The following is a 19,535-nucleotide window of genomic DNA, read 5'->3' on the forward strand; positions in this document are numbered from 1 at the left end:
AACCAGTTCCTTATCTCTAATGTAAATATACAATTTCATACTGTAATTACAAGTTTCTTTATCTCTGATATAAAAATATACAATTACATACTGTGTTTATTGCTCTTTCTCTAATGCTTTGTCATTCTTTAGCAATGCATACACATAAATTGGATACAGCGTTCAGGAAATTATCATATTAAACATGGAATTCATTTTCTAAATAAACGTGCAATGCATACATTATTTTCAAAAAAGTGTTTAAGATAAATTGATATAGTTTTTTTATTCAATTGTATTCTCTTATTATAATGAGCTAATTTCATGTGATTTATCTCACGCCTAAGGTGAGTGACAACCGATACGTTATATTGTTATTGTGATTGATTGATCATGGTACAAGGTACCAGTGACTGAAATTTACTTATTCATCCCATACCTATGCATATTTCACAAAAAAATGTGGCCAATTCCATAGCAATAGGTTATCGTTTATGTTTGCACACCGTAGTCTGAAAACACATACGCGCTTCTAATTCATCAACTCAAACATATCAGAATTCCTATTGGCTTTCAATTTCGGACTATTTTTCATAGCGCATTTTTTTAAAAGTATTAAACAACAGAAATTTAGCTCTCTAGGTATTATATTTTAAGATATTGTTGTGTAGGGGTAAGTTCCACTGTATGTAGGCGAGAAACAAATGATCACCTCAGTATAAATAAAGAGTTATAGATAGTAGTTATATAAATATAACCTGTAATTATTAAAGAGGTGATATATTTGGCAGAATCGTTATGAAACCATACTTAATTTGCCCGGTTTATATAGATCACTTGGCTATAAAGACCTTCGGGTGATTGGGACCTGTAAGAGATGATACATATAGTAGAATCGTTATGAAACCATACTTAATTTAACCTGTATATATATATAAACCACTTGGCTCTCCTTTGGTAGTTGGGTCCACGTCTTGTTTAAGAGTTGGTGGTGGAGTACTCGCCTCATTGATACATATATTAGAATCATTAGAGTCATGACAAGGGTAATACAGGGAGATCAACGTATACAGGAAATAAAAAATCAAATTATCTAGTTAGAAGTATTGCCTGTCAGGATGTCTCGACAAATTATTCAAATCAGTCACGTAATTCCATACTAATGAAATTATATGATTGCTTATATAAACACACATAATATATGTGGTTGGTCTTTTACACGCGTATAAGCTGTCTGTCGTCCATTCAATCATACATTCGATTACTAATAAATGTATAATTATAAATAATAGAAATATGATGACAATTGTGGTTCTTTTGTCATTATCTCAAGTTTATCCCTTTAGAGAAAACAATTAGAAAATAAATCGATTACACGAAAAAGATCCTTGAAAGAAAGTACATTAGAAATGTTCATAATGCCAGCAAGACATTAATACATCCACGGAATATTATCATGGTTGTTTTGAGGATATCATTGTATACCAGGAAGTGTGTCTCGTAGGTCAAGTAGTTGTACCATTATATTCAGTTTATCCCAAAACCCTTATTGTTACAGTTTGTACCTTGTACCTCGAGCTCACACATACCAATTTTCACTACAATCGGACAATATCTAAAACTTGACCAATCAAAATAGGAAACAGAGTAAAACAATAAAAAACAAATAAGCCCTCTCGAACTTCGTGTTTGGCAAAATTAATCAAACATTTTACTGAATCTGATGGTTATCATGTCATATGATAATTCACAACACATATTCACCTTAACATGCCCTACTCATCATGAAAACATGTCTACCAGTACAGACTCAGATCTATAAATAACGTCCCAACACCAGAGGTGATCCATTCTGATCTCTGTGAAGCGTAACTACATGATGATAATACGAACAATGGAAAAACGTATATTGGCTTCATAAAGAAAGACAATGGTGATAACAGATTAGTTGTAGTCTTAATCACGTCTGTACTCTCCCATACAGAATATAGGGTGATTTATATGGGTTTGTTAGCATGTCTGTCCTCTCCCATACAGAGTATAGGTTGATTTAAAGAGGTTTATTAGGATGTCTGTCCTCTCCCATAAAGAATAAAGGGTGATTTACAGAGGTTTGTTAGGATGTCTGTACTCTCCCATATAGAATAAAGGGTGATTTAGAGAGGTTTGTTCGGATGTCTGTACTCTCCTATACAGAATATAGGGTGATTTAGAGAGGTTTGTTAGGATGTTATACTCACATGCAGAATAAAGGGTTTTGATTTCAAAATATTTTTATTAAATCGTTAGATTAATAGGGATTTGGCAGCAGGCTATGACTATATAAGCCCTCTCCCTGAATAAAGAATAAAGGGTGATTAAGAGATGTTTGTTAGGATGTCTGTACACTCACTTACAGAAAAAAGGGTGATTAAGAAAGGTTTATTAGGATTTCTGTACTCTCCCATACAGAATATAGGGTGATTTAGAGGGGTTTGTAGGCATGTCTGTACTCTCCCATACAGAATATAGGGTGATAAAGAGAGGTTTGTTAGGATGTCTGTACTCTCCCATACAGAATATAGGGTGATTTAGGGAGGTTTGTTAGGATATCTGTACTCTCCCATACAGAATATAGAGTGATTTAGAGAGGTTTGTTAGGATGTCTGTACTCTCCCATACAGAATATAGGGTGATTAAGAGAGGTTTGTTTGATATCTATTGTCTCCCACAGAGAATAAAGGGTGATTTAGAGAGGTTTGTTAGGATCTCTGTACTCTCAAATATATTGAATAAAGGGTGATTTAGAGAGGTTTATTAGGTGTCTGTCCTCTCCCATAGAGAATATAGGGCGATTCAGAGAGGTGTGTTTGATATCTATACTCTCCCATACAGAATACAGGGTGATTTAGAGAGGTTTGTTAGGATGTCTGTCCTCTCCCATAGAGAATATAGGGTGATTTAGAGAGGTTTGTTAGGAAGTCTGTCCTCTCCCATACAGAATATGGGGCGATTCAGAGAGGTTTGTTTGATATCTATACTCTCCCATACAGAATACAGGGTGATTTAGAGAGGTTTGTTAGGATGTCTGTCCTCTCCCATAGAGAATATAGGGTGATTTAGAGAGGTTTGTTAGGAAGTCTGTCCTCTCCCATACAGAATATGGGGCGATTCAGAGAGGTTTGTTTGATATCTATACTCTCCCATACAGAATACAGGGTGATTTAGAGAGGTTTGTTAGGATGTCTGTCCCATCCCATACAGAATATAGGGTGATTTAGAGAGGTTTGTTTGGATGTCTGTACTCTTCCATTCAAAATATAGGGCGATTTACAAAGGCTTCTTAGGATGTCTGTACTCTCCAATACAGAATATAGGGCGATTTAGAAAGGTTTCTTAAGATATATGTATACTCACATGCAGAATAAAGGGTGATTTAGAGAGGTTTGTTTGGATATTTGTACTCTCCCATACAGAATATAGGGCGATTCAGAGAGGTTTGTTTGATATCTATACTCTCCCATACAGAATACAGGGTGATTTAGAGAGGTTTGTTAGGATGTCTGTCCTCTCCCATAGAGAATATAGGGTGATTTAGAGAGGTTTGTTAGGAAGTCTGTCCTCTCCCATACAGAATATGGGGCGATTCAGAGAGGTTTGTTTGATATCTATACTCTCCCATACAGAATACAGGGTGATTTAGAGAGGTTTGTTAGGTTGTCTGTCCCATCCCATACAGAATATAGGGTGATTTAGAGAGGTTTGTTTGGATGTCTGTACTCTTCCATTCAAAATATAGGGCGATTTACAAAGGCTTCTTAGGATGTCTGTACTCTCCAATACAGAATATAGGGCGATTTAGAAAGGTTTCTTAAGATATATGTATACTCACATGCAGAATAAAGGGTGATTTAGAGAGGTTTGTTAGGATATTTGTACTCTCCCATACAGAATACAGGTTGATTTAGAGAGGTTTGTTTGGATGTCTGTCCACTCACATATAGAATATAGGGTGATTTAGAGAGGTTTGTTAGGATGTTTGTCCTCTCCCATACAAAATATAGGGCGATTCAGAGAAGTTTGTTAGGATGTTTGTACTCTCCGATACAGAATATAGGGTGATTAAGAGAGGTTTGTTTAATATCTTTATTCTCCCACTGAGAATGAAGGGTGATTTAGAGAAGTGTGTTTGAATGTTTGTCCACTCACATACAGAATATAGTGTGATTAAGAGAGATTTGTTATGATGTCTGTACTCCCTATACTGAATATAGGGTGATTTAAAGAGGTTTATGAGAATGCCTGTACTCTTCCATACACAATATAGGTTGATTTAGAGAGGTTTGTTAGAATGTTTATACTCTCACATACATAATATAGGTTTTTTAGAGAGGTTTGATAGGATGTCTGTACTCTCACATACAGAATATAGGGTGATTTAGAGAGGTTTGTTTGGATGTCTGTCCTTCCCATACAGAATATAGGGTGATTAAGAGTGGTTTGTTAGGATGTTTGTACTCTCTGATACAGAATATAGGGTGATTAAGAGAGGTTTGTTTAATATCTTTACTCTCCCATAGTGAATGTAGGGTGATTTAGAGAGGTTTGTTAGAATGTTTGTCCACTCACATACAGAATATAGTGTGATTAAGGATGTACTCCTCTGAGAAGTCAAAAATTTCTTGTATTAAACTTTTTTTCTCATATAGATTTTTGGAAATAGGAGTTCATACCATAAAAGAAAATAGGAGAAAAAATATATGTCCGTGTGTTCTTTTTGGAGCTATTGTCACTCAAATATACCTAATTGACAAAATGTTGGATTTAATGGGAATTTTGCCGTTTTGACCATATACAAAAAAGATTAAAGCCATAGCTTCCGAATGAGGTGTTTGATATGTATGGATGTTTGTAGAATTTATTTTCTAGGGGTCTTCTTAAAAAATATACCAGGTTTGATCAATAAGACTTTTAAGCTTTTTAAGATTTTTTCTCAGAATAACAACATATGCTACCCCTACCCCTTAATTTAGAGCTTCAAAATGTACCATTTTCAGCCATTTTTGCCAAATTTAGCCCTTTATAGAAAAAGTCCTGATATTAAACTTTTGTTAATATTTTTCATATCAACAAGGAAAGGGTTGTTTTTTCTAAATCAGGCAGAAAAATGGGGGTCCGTGTGCTTACTTTTTGCCCCATTTGAATATTTGTTATTTTTCAGTATTTTCGAGTAAAAAGTAATTGTGCTCAAATTACCATTAAATGTAAAAATAAAGAGACAAAAGTGTATCATATCACGCATTAATGTTCAATATTTCAATTACCACCAACCCAGTTAAGATTTACAGCAAAAATTACCTCGATACAGCTAAAAAATACTGGCGCAGTGATGATTTAAGTAAAAACAATTTCAGTAAAAAATGGTAAAACTGTGGCTCTACTCAAAGCGAAAAAAGACACAATTTCAAAATGGCCGCCAAATGGGCCATTTCTTAAAATCCCCATTTAAAAAAAAAATTACTAAAACTAGACATGCAATTTTTTGACAAAATTTGCAACTGGTAACTTCCTACAGATATTGATAGATTTTATTTAAAAATCTCATAACTTCTTTGATCTATGTCGAAACGAGACTTCAACGGGACTGAAACCTCAGAAGAATACAATCTTAAGAGAGATTTGTTATGATGTCTGTACTCCCTATACTGAATATAGGGTGATTTAGAGAGGTTTATAAGAATGTCTGTTCTCTCCCATACAGAATATAGGGTGATTAAGAGAGGTTTGTTGGATATCTATACTCTCCCACAGAGAATAAAGGGTGATTTAGAGAGGTTTGTAAGGATGTCTGTCCACTCACATACAGAATATAGTGTGATTACGAGAGATTTGTTATGATGTCTGTACTCCCTATACTAAATATAGGGTGATTTTCGAGAGGCTTATTTGATGTCTGTACTCTCCCATACAGCATATAGTGTGATTTAGAGAGGTTTGTTAGAATGTTTATACTCTCACATACAGAATATAGGGTGATTTAGAGAGGTTTTTAGGATGTCTGTACTCTCACATACAGAATATAGGGTGATTTAGAGAGATTTGTTGGAATGTCTGTACTTTCACATGCATACGTTCAATTTACAATCATGTTCATTTAAAGTTATATGTGCCGTAACTAGATGAGAATTTTGGCATGATAATTTTTTTTAATTTATCTATTGAAAACCATTAGGTTTGATACATTAAGCCGTGAAAATTATTCAAATGGCTTCGGATGCCTTATTAACGTTAGTTACAACACAAAAATTATGTACTTTAAAATTGTTGTTTTTATGCCATATGTATGTTTAAATGGAAACTTTTTTCTGTAGAAATCACTTTACAATTTCTAATAACACTGTTAAATGTGAAATCAACTGTAGACCACTATTTGGCTTCATGGTCTGACCGTAGGTGCTCATTTCGCTCCACTATAGAAGTTCATATAATGATTTTTGGCAGTACTGCTAAAATCATTTTCTGCTCTGATTTGTATTTGTAAAACCGATGTATTGAAAGTACCGTTATTTTCAAAATGTTAGTAACTTCAGGTGATAATTAACATATTAAAAGCTTATCTTCATTCGTTAGCATGACAAATACGGCATATATAACTTTAAGTATAGACTTTTATCACAGGGTGAAATCATAGGGACCGCAATGTACTCTGGGAGAGATTGCTCTCATATGTTGCGTTGTGTAATGGTTTACAGACAATGTTCCGAAAGGGCGTGTATGTAATAAACCAATCATGCACCTAGGCATTTAAAAAGAAATCAAACTTAAAGATACTTTCGAAAATAAGTCATCAAAAATTACAACAGTATATGTTCATACACTTTCATAATCGATTCTTTAATTTGAATTTGCTCCCTTTTTTGTCTCACCGCTGTACTGGTGGTTCTACATTCATACAACAAATATATACAGAAGCATGGAAGATACTCATCCTGATTGACGTCATTATCGTCTTCATTTAAAACAAATCAAACTTCATTTCAGGACTTTTTTTCTATAAATCATTACGCTGTTACGATTCATCTGCCAATCAGAAGTTACGTTGTAAACGGCGACGATATGACGTTCCTTTACGGGCTGATAAAGTATTTTTAAGCCAATGAACATGTTCGTTACAAGCAAATTTGAATTATGTTAAATAACTTACCTGTTGGTTTTTTGCTTGCTGTTTGGCCTACTGATGTGTCGTCTGTTGTGACGTAGCCCTCGTTCTGACCTGTCATTTCCTCTCGCGCAATAGTAATACTTTCGCTCTCTCTTTGCGATGGATAAACAATATCTTGTGTAATTAATCCATCGACACCACTTGTTGTTAATGTTTCTTGACCATTGCCGTTTATTCCTGTACTTTTTGTCAATATGTCTTGACCAGTACCTGTCATATCACTAGTAGAACTTTCTATCACTTGTCCGTTTGTGCTAACGAACCCCAGGGGTGTGTAGGTTGGTCCGGGTAGTCTAGCTGGAATGGCCACCCTCCAGCCTCTGTGGCTTTCGTCCGGCGGCAAGGCTCGAACTGACAGGGCAGCTGATTTACTTATTCCTGAAGGCATTGGTGCAAGGCCTGGCAGCAATGCAGTGGGTACAAAACCTCTTTGTGAAAATGTTGTTGTCGTTGGGACTATCATGTGTTGTGTGATGGGGTTGATGCGCGGAATGGTTCGATGTTTTAATGGTCGGTATGATGAAATAACTCTTTGTGTCTGCGGAACAATGGTGAAGGAGTGGGTACTTGGGATCCCCCGATATCTAACGAAAGACCTTACCATCGGATATGATGGACGGAAATAAGTGTTAAACTGCTGACCACTCACTGTGAGCACTGTAACAAGAAAAACACTGATAAAAAGTAAATTAAAGAATTTTTGTTTCATTTCACAATTTATCTAAATACATATATATATTTTTCACTGCTAGATTGTTCTTTCTTTCAAATAATATTTGAAAAATCGACAAGTATTGTGGAGATCTTGTTTAAGACATCATCTGATCACGAGTTTTATTTTTAGGTTTATCAATTCATAGACAAAATTATATAACCAATGTAGAGATAGTGCACTTAATGAATCGTTAAAATCATTAATTGAACAAGTTCTAAATAGTAAACATAGTTTATAAAAACGTGACAAACATTGATTGCAAAGTATCTTTTTCCCACTACACTATTGAACCTTGCAAGTAAATACATATAAAAATCTCACGAATTTTACGCAGCTTGCAATTAATTGTGAAAATTCAATGAAATAAAAAAAAGATAAATCTTTAACTTGGACCTTGGAATGGTTTAATGTAATTCCATCTGATGATGCGTTTAATTCCTTTCAAAAGACTTAATTAACCAGCAGACATGTTCCAATCAACTTTGTACCATAAAAAATGTATTAAGAATACTATAATCTTTATCTAGTTTATAAAACATATTTATAAAAAATGACACAAACTGAAGCAGTTTATTGATTAGACACTTCACGAATACATAAATTGGTTACACGTATTTATTTTAAAATTCATTTAAAAAATCATAGATGAAGGTTATACAGAAAGGAGGTGCGTATTAAACTCCATTTCCAGCACTGTTCGTGAAGACTTACCGAGACAGAGGAGCGCGAGGAGTACCTTCATGGTGGCGGAAGAGTGATGGCAGTCCAATAGAGCTTTCCTCACTAAAGCTACACACAATCGTCACTCTCCTTATCTGTTTAATGACACGCTAATTAGCATAACTAACAGTATATATGGCTCTACACATGTGAATCGCTAGGTAGTATAATAAAGGGCCGTGATTGGTATGGGGATTTTATACTGACATTCGCTTATACAAAAAAAAACTTTAGTGTGGTTTTACAACAGTTTTATCATTATCCTACTTGTCATTACATGTTAAACTGTTAATGCGGTATGAATTGATAATTACATATTGATGCCGTTTGGATTATCTATTGTACATGTTTTTCTGAGAGGTCTTAATGAAACTCAGAAATGTTATTATTAACTTCAAAGGAAATACATAATAAGGATACACTTCTGTATGTTCTAATTAAATGATGTCACAATAAAAATAACTTAAAACGGGTGTGCTGTGTGCTTCATCTTAGCCAAAGATAGATCCACACCGACCAAACAAAATTACCGACCATACAAACTTACCAACCATACAAACTTACCTACCATACAAACTTACCAACCATACAAACTTACTGACCATACATACTTACCAACCATAAAAACTTACAGACCATACAAACTAACTGACCATACAAACTTACCGACCATACAAACTTATCAACCATACAAACTTACCGACCATACAAACTTACAGACAATACAAACTTACTTACCATACAAACTAACTGACCATACAAACTTACCGACCATAAAACTTACCGACCATGCAACTTTACCAACCATACAACTTATCAACCATACAAACTTACTGACCATACAAACTTACCAACCATACAAACTTACCAACCATACAAACTTACAGACCATACAAACTTACTTACCTTACAAACTTACAGACCATACAAACTTACTGACGATACAAACTTTCAGACCATACAAACTTACCAACCATAAAAACTTACCAACCATACAAATTTATAGACCGTACAAACTTACCAACCATACAATCTTACCAACCATACAAACTCACCGACCATACAAACTTACTGACCATAAAAACTTACCGACCATACAAACTTACCAACCACACAAACTAACCATCCATACAAACTTACCAACCAATTAAATTTACCAACCACACAAACTTACCAACCATACAAATATACCAACCACACAAACTTACCAACAATACAAACTTACCGACCATAAAAAACTTACCGACCATACAAACTTACCAACCATGCAAACTTACCGACCATACAAACTTACCATCTACAAAAACTTACCGACCATACAAACTTACCAACCATACAATTTACCGACCATACAAACTTCCCGACCATACAAAGTTACCGACCATAAAAACTTATCAACCATACAAACTCACCAACCATACAAACTTACAGATCGCACAAACTTACTGACCATACAAACTTACCCACAATATAAACTTACCAACCATACAAACTTACCGACCACAAAAACTTACAGACCATACAAACTTACCAACCATACAATTCACCAACCATACAAACTTACCAACCATACAAATTTACCGACCATACAAACTTAAAGACCATACAAACTTACCAACCATGCAACTCACCAACCATACAAACTTACCAACCATACAAACTCACCAACCATACAACTTACAGACCATTGAAATTTACCGACCATACAAACTCACCAACCATACAAATTTACCAACCATACAAACTTACCCACCATCCAACTTACCAATTATACAACTTACCAACCATACAACTTACTAACCATACAAACTCACCGACCATACAAACTGACAGACCGTTCAAACTTACCGACCATACAAACTTACCGACCATATAAACTTACCAACCATACAAACTCACCGACCATACAAACTTACAGACCGTTCAAACTTACCGACCATCCAACCTACCAACCATGCAAACTTACCGACCATACAAACTTACCGACCATACGAACTTACCAACCATGCAAACGTACCAACCATACAAACTTACCAACCATACAAACTTACCAACCATACAAACTCACCAATCATACAACTTACAGACCATTGAAATTTACCGACCATACAAACTCACCAACCATACAAATTTACCAACCATACAAACTTACCCACCATCCAACTTACCAATTATACAACTTACCAACCATACAACTTACTAACCATACAAACTCACCGACCATACAAACTGACAGACCGTTCAAACTTACCGACCATACAAACTTACCGACCATATAAACTTACCAACCATACAAACTCACCGACCATACAAACTTACAGACCGTTCAAACTTACCGACCATCCAACCTACCAACCATGCAAACTTACCGACCATACAAACTTACCGACCATACAAACTCACCAACCATACAAATTTACCAACCATACAAACTTACCCACCATCCAACTTACCAATTATACAACTTACCAACCATACAACTTACTAACCATACAAACTCACCGACCATACAAACTGACAGACCGTTCAAACTTACCGACCATACAAACTTACCGACCATATAAACTTACCAACCATACAAACTCACCGACCATACAAACTTACAGACCGTTCAAACTTACCGACCATCCAACCTACCAACCATGCAAACTTACCGACCATACAAACTTACCGACCATACGAACTTAGCAACCATGCAAACGTACCAACCATACAAACTTACCAACCATACAAACATACTGACCATACAAACTTAAAGACCACACAAACTTACTGACAATACAAACTTACAGACCATACAACTTACCAACCATACAAACTTACCGATCATACAAACTTACCGACCATACAAAATTACTGACCATACAAACTTACCAACCATGCAAACTTATCGACCATACAAACTTACCATCTATACACCAACCATACAAACTTACCCACCATCCAACTTACCAATTATACAACTTACCGACCATACAAACTTACCAACCATACAACTTACCGACCATACAAACTTCCCGACCATACAAAGTTACTGACCATAAAAAACTTACCACCCAGACAAACTCACCAACATTACAAACTTACAGACCTTACAAACTTACTGACCATACAAACTTACTGACCATACAAACTTACTGACCATACAAACTAACCCATCATACAAACTTACCAAACATACAAACTTACCAAACATACAAATTTACCAACCATACAAACTTAAAGACCATACAACTTACCGACCATACAAACTTACCGACCATACAAACTTAAAGACCATACAAACTTTCCAACCATACAACTCACCAACAATACAAACTTACCAACCATACAAACTCACCGACCATACAAAGTTACCGATCATAAAACTTAACAACTATACAACTTACCAACCATACAAATTCACCAACCATACAACTTACAGACCATAGAAATTTTACGACCATACAAACTCACCGACCATACAAATTACCGACCATACAAACTTCCCGACCATACAATGTTATCGACCATAAAAAACTTACCACCCAGACAAACTCACCAACCATACAAACGTATAGACCATGCAAACTTACAGAACATACAAACTTACAGACCATACAAACTTACTGACCATACAAACTTACAGTCCATACAAACTTACTTACCATACAAACTTACCGATAATACCAACTTACCAACCATACAACTTACCGACCATACAAACTCACCGACCATACAAACTTACTGACCATACAAACTTACCAACCATACAAACTTACCGACCATTCAAACTTACTGACCATACAAACTTACCGACCATACAAACTTAACGACCATACAAACAGGTTTATCGATCATACAAATTAACCGACCATACAAACTTACTGACAATACACACTTACAGACCTACAAACTTACAAACTATACAAACTTACCGATCATATGAATTGACTGAGCATACAAACTTTCTGACCTCACAAAAGTACTGACCATACATACTTACCTACCATGCAAACTTACCGACACACTAACTCGATCATAAAAAAATAAAACTCACAGACAATTAATTTTGCCGACCATATAAATTCCTCGACCATTAAACATTTACAACCGACTATAACATTTTTGCAATTTATATCCTTTTTCTTGGCTTTAAAAGACAGATTAATCACCATTTCAAAATGCTTAACATTGATGAGAACGATTTTTGCAGTTTTGAACGATATGAATATTATAAGGCTAGTTAACTAGATCAGAATGGGCGTGGCTAACTGTAGTCATACATTATACTAAAACTCTCACTCATTACCTGTTACAGCGGTGACACTACGCTAATCAAAGTCCTCATGAATACCAACTAGATCCAGACATTATTAGTATGCAAGAGCAGTTATTTTATGAAATGTAATTAATCTTTGAACTACTCATATAGTAACATTAGCTATTGATATCGGTTTTGATGACACGAACACTGTCTTTATAAGTGACATATTTCCGTTTGTCTGTACACCATTGTTACGCTATACCCCAACGCTACCATCACAAGCTGAACACAATGACCACATTATGGTCAATAATTTGATCCAAAAGCTTCGTAGCTCCACCATTCTGTTATTTAAACCTTAGATGGATGTTTATGAATTGCACCTGTCTCCGTTGGTATGACAAAGCATGCACACCATTGAATTGCACGTATAATGTATCTCTCTTTGTATAACAAAGCATGTAGGCCATTTTATTATACCTGTTATGTATGTTCGTATGACAAAACATGCACGCAATTAAACTATACGTGTAATGTATCTCTGTTCATATGACAAAGCATGTAGGCCATTGAACTATACCTATAATGTATCTCCGTTCGTTTGACAAAGCATACAGGCCATTTTATTATACCTGTTATGTATCTCCGTTCATATGACAAAGCATGTAGGCCATTGAACTATACCTAAATGTATCTCCGTTCGTTTGACAAAGCATGTAGGCCATTGAACTATACCTATAAAGTATCTTATTTCGTATGACAAAGCATGTAGGCCATAGAACTATACCTATAATGTATCTCCGTTCGTATGACAAAGCATATAGGCCATTTTATTATACCTGTTACGTATCTCCGTTCGTAGGACAAAGCATGTAGGTCAATGAACTATACGTGTAATGTATCTCCGTTCATATGACAAAGCATGTAGGCCATTGAACTATACCTATAATGTATCTCCGTTTGTTTGACAAAGCATGTAGGCCATTTTATTATACCTGTTATGTATCTCCGTTCGAAGGAAAAAGCATGTAGGCCATTGAACTATACCTATAATGTATCATGTATCTCCGTTCGTATGACAAAGCAAATAGGCCATGGAACTATATCTATAATGTATCTCCGTTCGTATGACAAAGCATGTAGGCCATTGAACTATATCTATAATGTATCTCCGTTCGTATGATAATACATGTAGGACATTGAACTATACATATAATGTATCTCCGTTCGTATGAAAAAGCATGTAAGCCATTGAATTATACCTGTAATATATTTCCGTTCGTAGGACAAAGCATGTAGGCCATTGAACTATATATATCATTTATCTCCGTTTGTATGACAATACATGTAGGCCATTGAACTATACCTATAATATATCTCCGTTTGTATGACAATACATGTAGGCCATTTTATTATACCTGTTATGTATCTCCGTTCTTATGACAAAGCGTGTAGGCCATTGAACTATACCTATAATGTATAATGTATCTCCGTTCGTATGACAATACATGTAGGCCATTGAACTATACCTATAATGTATCTCCGTTTGTATGACAATACATGTAGGCCATTGAACTATATCTATAATGTATCTCCGTTCGTATGACAATACATTTAGGACATTGAACTATACATATAATGTATCTCCGTTCGTATGAAAAAGCATGTAAGCCATTGAACTATACCTATAATGTATCTCCGTTTGTATGACAATACATGTAGGCCATTGAACTATACCTATAATGTATCTCCGTTCGTATGACAAAGCATATAGGCCATTGAACTATACCTATAATGTATCTCCGTTGGTATGACAATACATGTAGGCCATTGAACTATACCTATCATGTATCTCCGTTTGTATGACAAAGCGTGTAGGCCATTGAACTATACCTATAATGTATAATGTATCTCCGTTCGTATGACAATACATGTAGGCCATTGAAACTATACCTATAATGTATCTCCGTTTGTATGACAATACATGTAGGCCATTGAACTATACCTATAATGTATCTCCGTTCGTATGACAAAGCATATAGGCCATTGAACTAAACCTATAATGTATCTCCGTTCGTTTGACAAAGCATGTAGGCCATTTTATTATACCTGTTACGTATCTCCGTTCGTAGGACAAAGCATGTAGGTCAATGAACTATACGTGTAATGTATCTCCGTTCATATGACAAAGCATGTAGGCCATTGAACTATACCTATAATGTATCTCCGTTCGTTTGACAAAGCATGTAGGCCATTTTATTATACGTGTTATGAATCTCCGTTCGAAGGACAAAGCATGTAGGCCATTGAACTATACCTATAATGTATATCCGTTTGTATGACAAAGCATGTAGGCCATTGAACTATACCTATAATATATCTCCGTTTGTATGACAATACATGTAGGCCATTTTATTATACCTGTTATGTATCTCCGTTCGTATGACAATACATGTAGGCCATTGAACTATACCTATAATGTATCTCCGTTTGTATGACAATACATGTAGGCCATTGAACTATATCTATAATGTATCTCCGTTCGTATGACAATACATGTAGGACATTGAACTATACATATAATGTATCTCCGTTCGTATGAAAAAGCATGTAAGCCATTGAACTATACCTATAATGTATCTCCGTTTGTATGACAATACATGTAGGCCATTGAACTATACCTATAATGTATCTCCGTTCGTATGACAAAGCATATAGGCCATTGAACTATACCTATAATGTATCTCCGTTGGTATGACAATACATGTAGGCCATTGAACTATACCTATCATGTATCTCCGTTTGTATGACAAAGCGTGTAGGCCATTGAACTATACCTATAATGTATAATGTATCTCCGTTCGTATGACAATACATGTAGGCCATTGAACTATACCTATAATGTATCTCCGTTTGTATGACAATACATGTAGGCCATTGAACTATACCTATAATGTATCTCCGTTCGTATGACAAAGCATATAGGCCATTGAACTAAACCTATAATGTATCTCCGTTCGTTTGACAAAGCATGTAGGCCATTTTATTATACCTGTTACGTATCTCCGTTCGTAGGACAAAGCATGTAGGTCAATGAACTATACGTGTAATGTATCTCCGTTCATATGACAAAGCATGTAGGCCATTGAACTATACCTATAATGTATCTCCGTTCGTTTGACAAAGCATGTAGGCCATTTTATTATACGTGTTATGAATCTCCGTTCGAAGGACAAAGCATGTAGGCCATTGAACTATACCTATAATGTATATCCGTTTGTATGACAAAGCATGTAGGCCATTGAACTATATCTATAATGTATCTCCGTTCGTATGACAATACATGTAGGACATTGAACTATACATATAATGTATCTCCGTTCGTATGAAAAAGCATGTAAGCCATTGAATTATACCTATAATATATTTCCGTTCGTAGGACAAAGCATGTAGGCCATTGAACTATACCTATAATGTATCTCCGTTCGTTTGACAAAGCATGTAGGCCATTTTATTATACCTGTTATGTATCTCCATTCGTATGACAAAGCGTGTAGGCCATTGAACTATACCTATAATGTATAATGTATCTCCGTTCGTATGACAATACATGTAGGCCATTGAACTATACCTATAATGTATCTCCGTTCGTATGACAATACATGTAGGACATTGAACTATACATATAATGTATCTCCGTTCGTATGAAAAAGCATGTAAGCCATTGAATTATACCTATAATATATTTCCGTTCGTAGGACAAAGCATGTAGGCCATTGAACTATACCTATAATGTATCTCCGTTCGTTTGACAAAGCATGTAGGCCATTTTATTATACCTGTTATGTATCTCCGTTCGTATGACAAAGCGTGTAGGCCATTGAACTATACCTATAATGTATAATGTATCTCCGTTCGTATGACAATACATGTAGGCCATTGAACTATACCTATAATGTATCTCCGTTTGTATGACAATACAGGTCGGCCATTGAACTATACGTGTAATGTATCTCCGTTTGTATGACAATACATGTAGGCCGTTGAACAATACCTATAATTTATCTCCGTTGAATTATCTCTATAACAAATCTCCGTTTGTATGACAAAACATGTAGGCCATTGAACTATATCTATACTGTATCTCCGTTTGTATGACAATACATGTAGACCATTGAACTATACCTATTAATATATCTCCGTTTGTATGACAAGGCCTGTAGGCCATTGAAATATCCCTATAATGAATCTCCGTATGTTCGACAAAGCATGTAGGCCATTGAACTATACCTATAATGTATCTCCGTTGGTATGACAATACATGTAGGCCGTTGAACTATACCTGTAACGTATATCCGTTTGTATGACAATACATGTAGGCCATTGAACTATACCTATAATATATATCCGTTTGTATGACAATACATGTAGGCCGTTGAACTATACCTGTAATGTATATCCGTTTATATGACAAAACATGTAGACCATTAAACTATACCTATAATGTAACTCCGTTCGTAAGACAAAGCATGTAGGCCATTGAACTTTCCATATAATGTATCTCCGTTCGTATGGCAATACATGTAGGCCATTGAACTATACCTATAATGTATCTCCGTTCGTAGGGCAAAGTATGTAAGCCATTGAACTATACCTTTAATGTAACTCCGTTCGTTTGACAAAGCATGTAGGCCATTGATCTAATTCTATAATATATCTCCGTTCGTATGACAACACATGTAGGCCGTTAAACTATATCTATAATGTATCTCCGTTCGTCTGACAAAGCATGTAGGTCATATAACTATACCTATAATATACCTTCGTTCGTAATACAAAGCATGTAGGCCATTGAACTATACCTATAATGTATCTCCGTTCGTATGGCAATACATGTAGGTCATTGGACTATACCTATAATATATCTCCGTTCGTATGGCAAAGTATTTAAGCCATTGAACTATACCTATACTGTAACTCCGTTCGTTTGACAAAGCATGTAGGCCATTGAACTAATTATATAATGTATTTCCGTTCGTATGACAAAGCATGTAGTCCGTTGAACTATACCTATAATGTATCTCCGTTTGTATGACAAAGCATATAGGCCATTTTATTATACCTGTTACGTATCTCCGTTCTATGACAATACATGTAGGCCATTGAACTAATTATATAATGTATTTCCGTTCGTATGACAATACATGTAGGCTGTTGAACTATACCTATAATGTATCTCTGTTTGTATGACAATACAAGTAGGCCATTGAACTATACCTATAATGTATCTCCGTTCGTATGACAATACATGTAGGCCATTGAACTATACCTATAATATATCTCCGTTTGTATGACAAAGCATGCAGGCCATTGAATTATCCCTATAATTTATCTCCGTTTATATGACAAAGCATGTAGGCCATTGAACTATACCTATAATGTATCTCCGTTTGTATGACAAAGCATGTAGGCCATTGAACTATACCTATAATATATCTTCGTTCATATAACAAAGCATGTAGGCCATTGAACTAAACCTATAATATATCTCCGTTTGTATGACAAAGCATGTAGGCCATTGAACTATACCTATAATGTATCTCCGTTTGTATGACAATACATGTAGGCCATTGAACTATACCTATAATATATCTTCGTTGAACTATACCTACAATGTATAATATATCTCCGTTTGTATGGCAAAGCATGTAGGCCATTGAACTATACCTATAATGTATCTCCGTTGGTATGACAATACATGTAGGCCGTTGAACTATACCTGTAACGTATATCCGTTTGTATGACAATACATGTAGGCCATTGAACTAAACCTATAATATATCTCCGTTTGTATGACAAAGCATGTAGGCCATTGAACTATACCTATAATGTATCTCCGTTTGTATGACAATACATGTAGGCCATTGAACTATACCTATAATATATCTTCGTTGAACTATACCTACAATGTATAATATATCTCCGTTTGTATGGCAAAGCATGTAGGCCATTGAACTATACCTATAATGTATCTCCGTTTGTATGACAAAGCATGTAGGCCATTGAACTATACCTATAATATATTTTCGTTCATATGACAAAGCATGTAGGCCATTGAACTATACCTATAATGTATCTGCGTTGAATTATCCCTATAAGATATCTCCGTTTGTACGATAAAGCATGTAGGCCATTGAACTATACCTATCATGTATCTCCGTTTGTATGACAATACATGTAGGCCATTGAACTATACCTATAATATATATCCGTTTGTATGACAATACATGTAGGCCATTGAACTATACCTATAATGTATCTCCGTTTGTATATCAAAGCATGAAGGCCATTGAACTATACCTATAATATATCTCCGTTTGTATGACAAAACATGTAGGCCATTGAACTATACCTATAATATATCTCCGTTTGTATGGCAAAGCATGAAGGCCATTGAACTATACCTATATTCTATCTCCGTTTGTATGACAAAACATGTAGGCCATTGAACTATACCTATAATATATCTTCGTTCATATAACAAAGCATGTAGGCCATTGAACTAAACATATAATATATCTCCGTTTGTATGACAAAGCATGTAGGCCATTGAACTATACCTATAATGTATCTCCGTTTGTATGACAATACATGTAGGCCATTGAACTATACCT

The 19,535-nt window shown here is 35.3% G+C and overlaps 1 protein-coding gene across 1 annotated transcript in view; it reads right to left on the reverse strand.

Annotated features, from left to right (window-relative positions):
- Positions 1–8,637, reverse strand: part of LOC138307159 (uncharacterized) — a 30,416-nt gene extending 21,779 nt beyond the window's left edge. Inside the window, exons 1-2 of the mRNA XM_069247789.1 lie at positions 8,607–8,637; positions 7,163–7,837 (exon numbers count right to left, since the gene is read on the reverse strand). Coding sequence (XP_069103890.1) covers positions 7,163–7,837; positions 8,607–8,637 — 706 coding nt within the window. The remainder of the gene's footprint in view (positions 1–7,162; positions 7,838–8,606) is intronic.
- Positions 8,638–19,535: the final 10,898 nt, after the last annotated feature.

Source organism: Argopecten irradians, chromosome 14 (assembly GCF_041381155.1).
Source record: "Argopecten irradians isolate NY chromosome 14, Ai_NY, whole genome shotgun sequence".
NCBI lineage: Eukaryota > Metazoa > Mollusca > Bivalvia > Pectinida > Pectinidae > Argopecten > Argopecten irradians.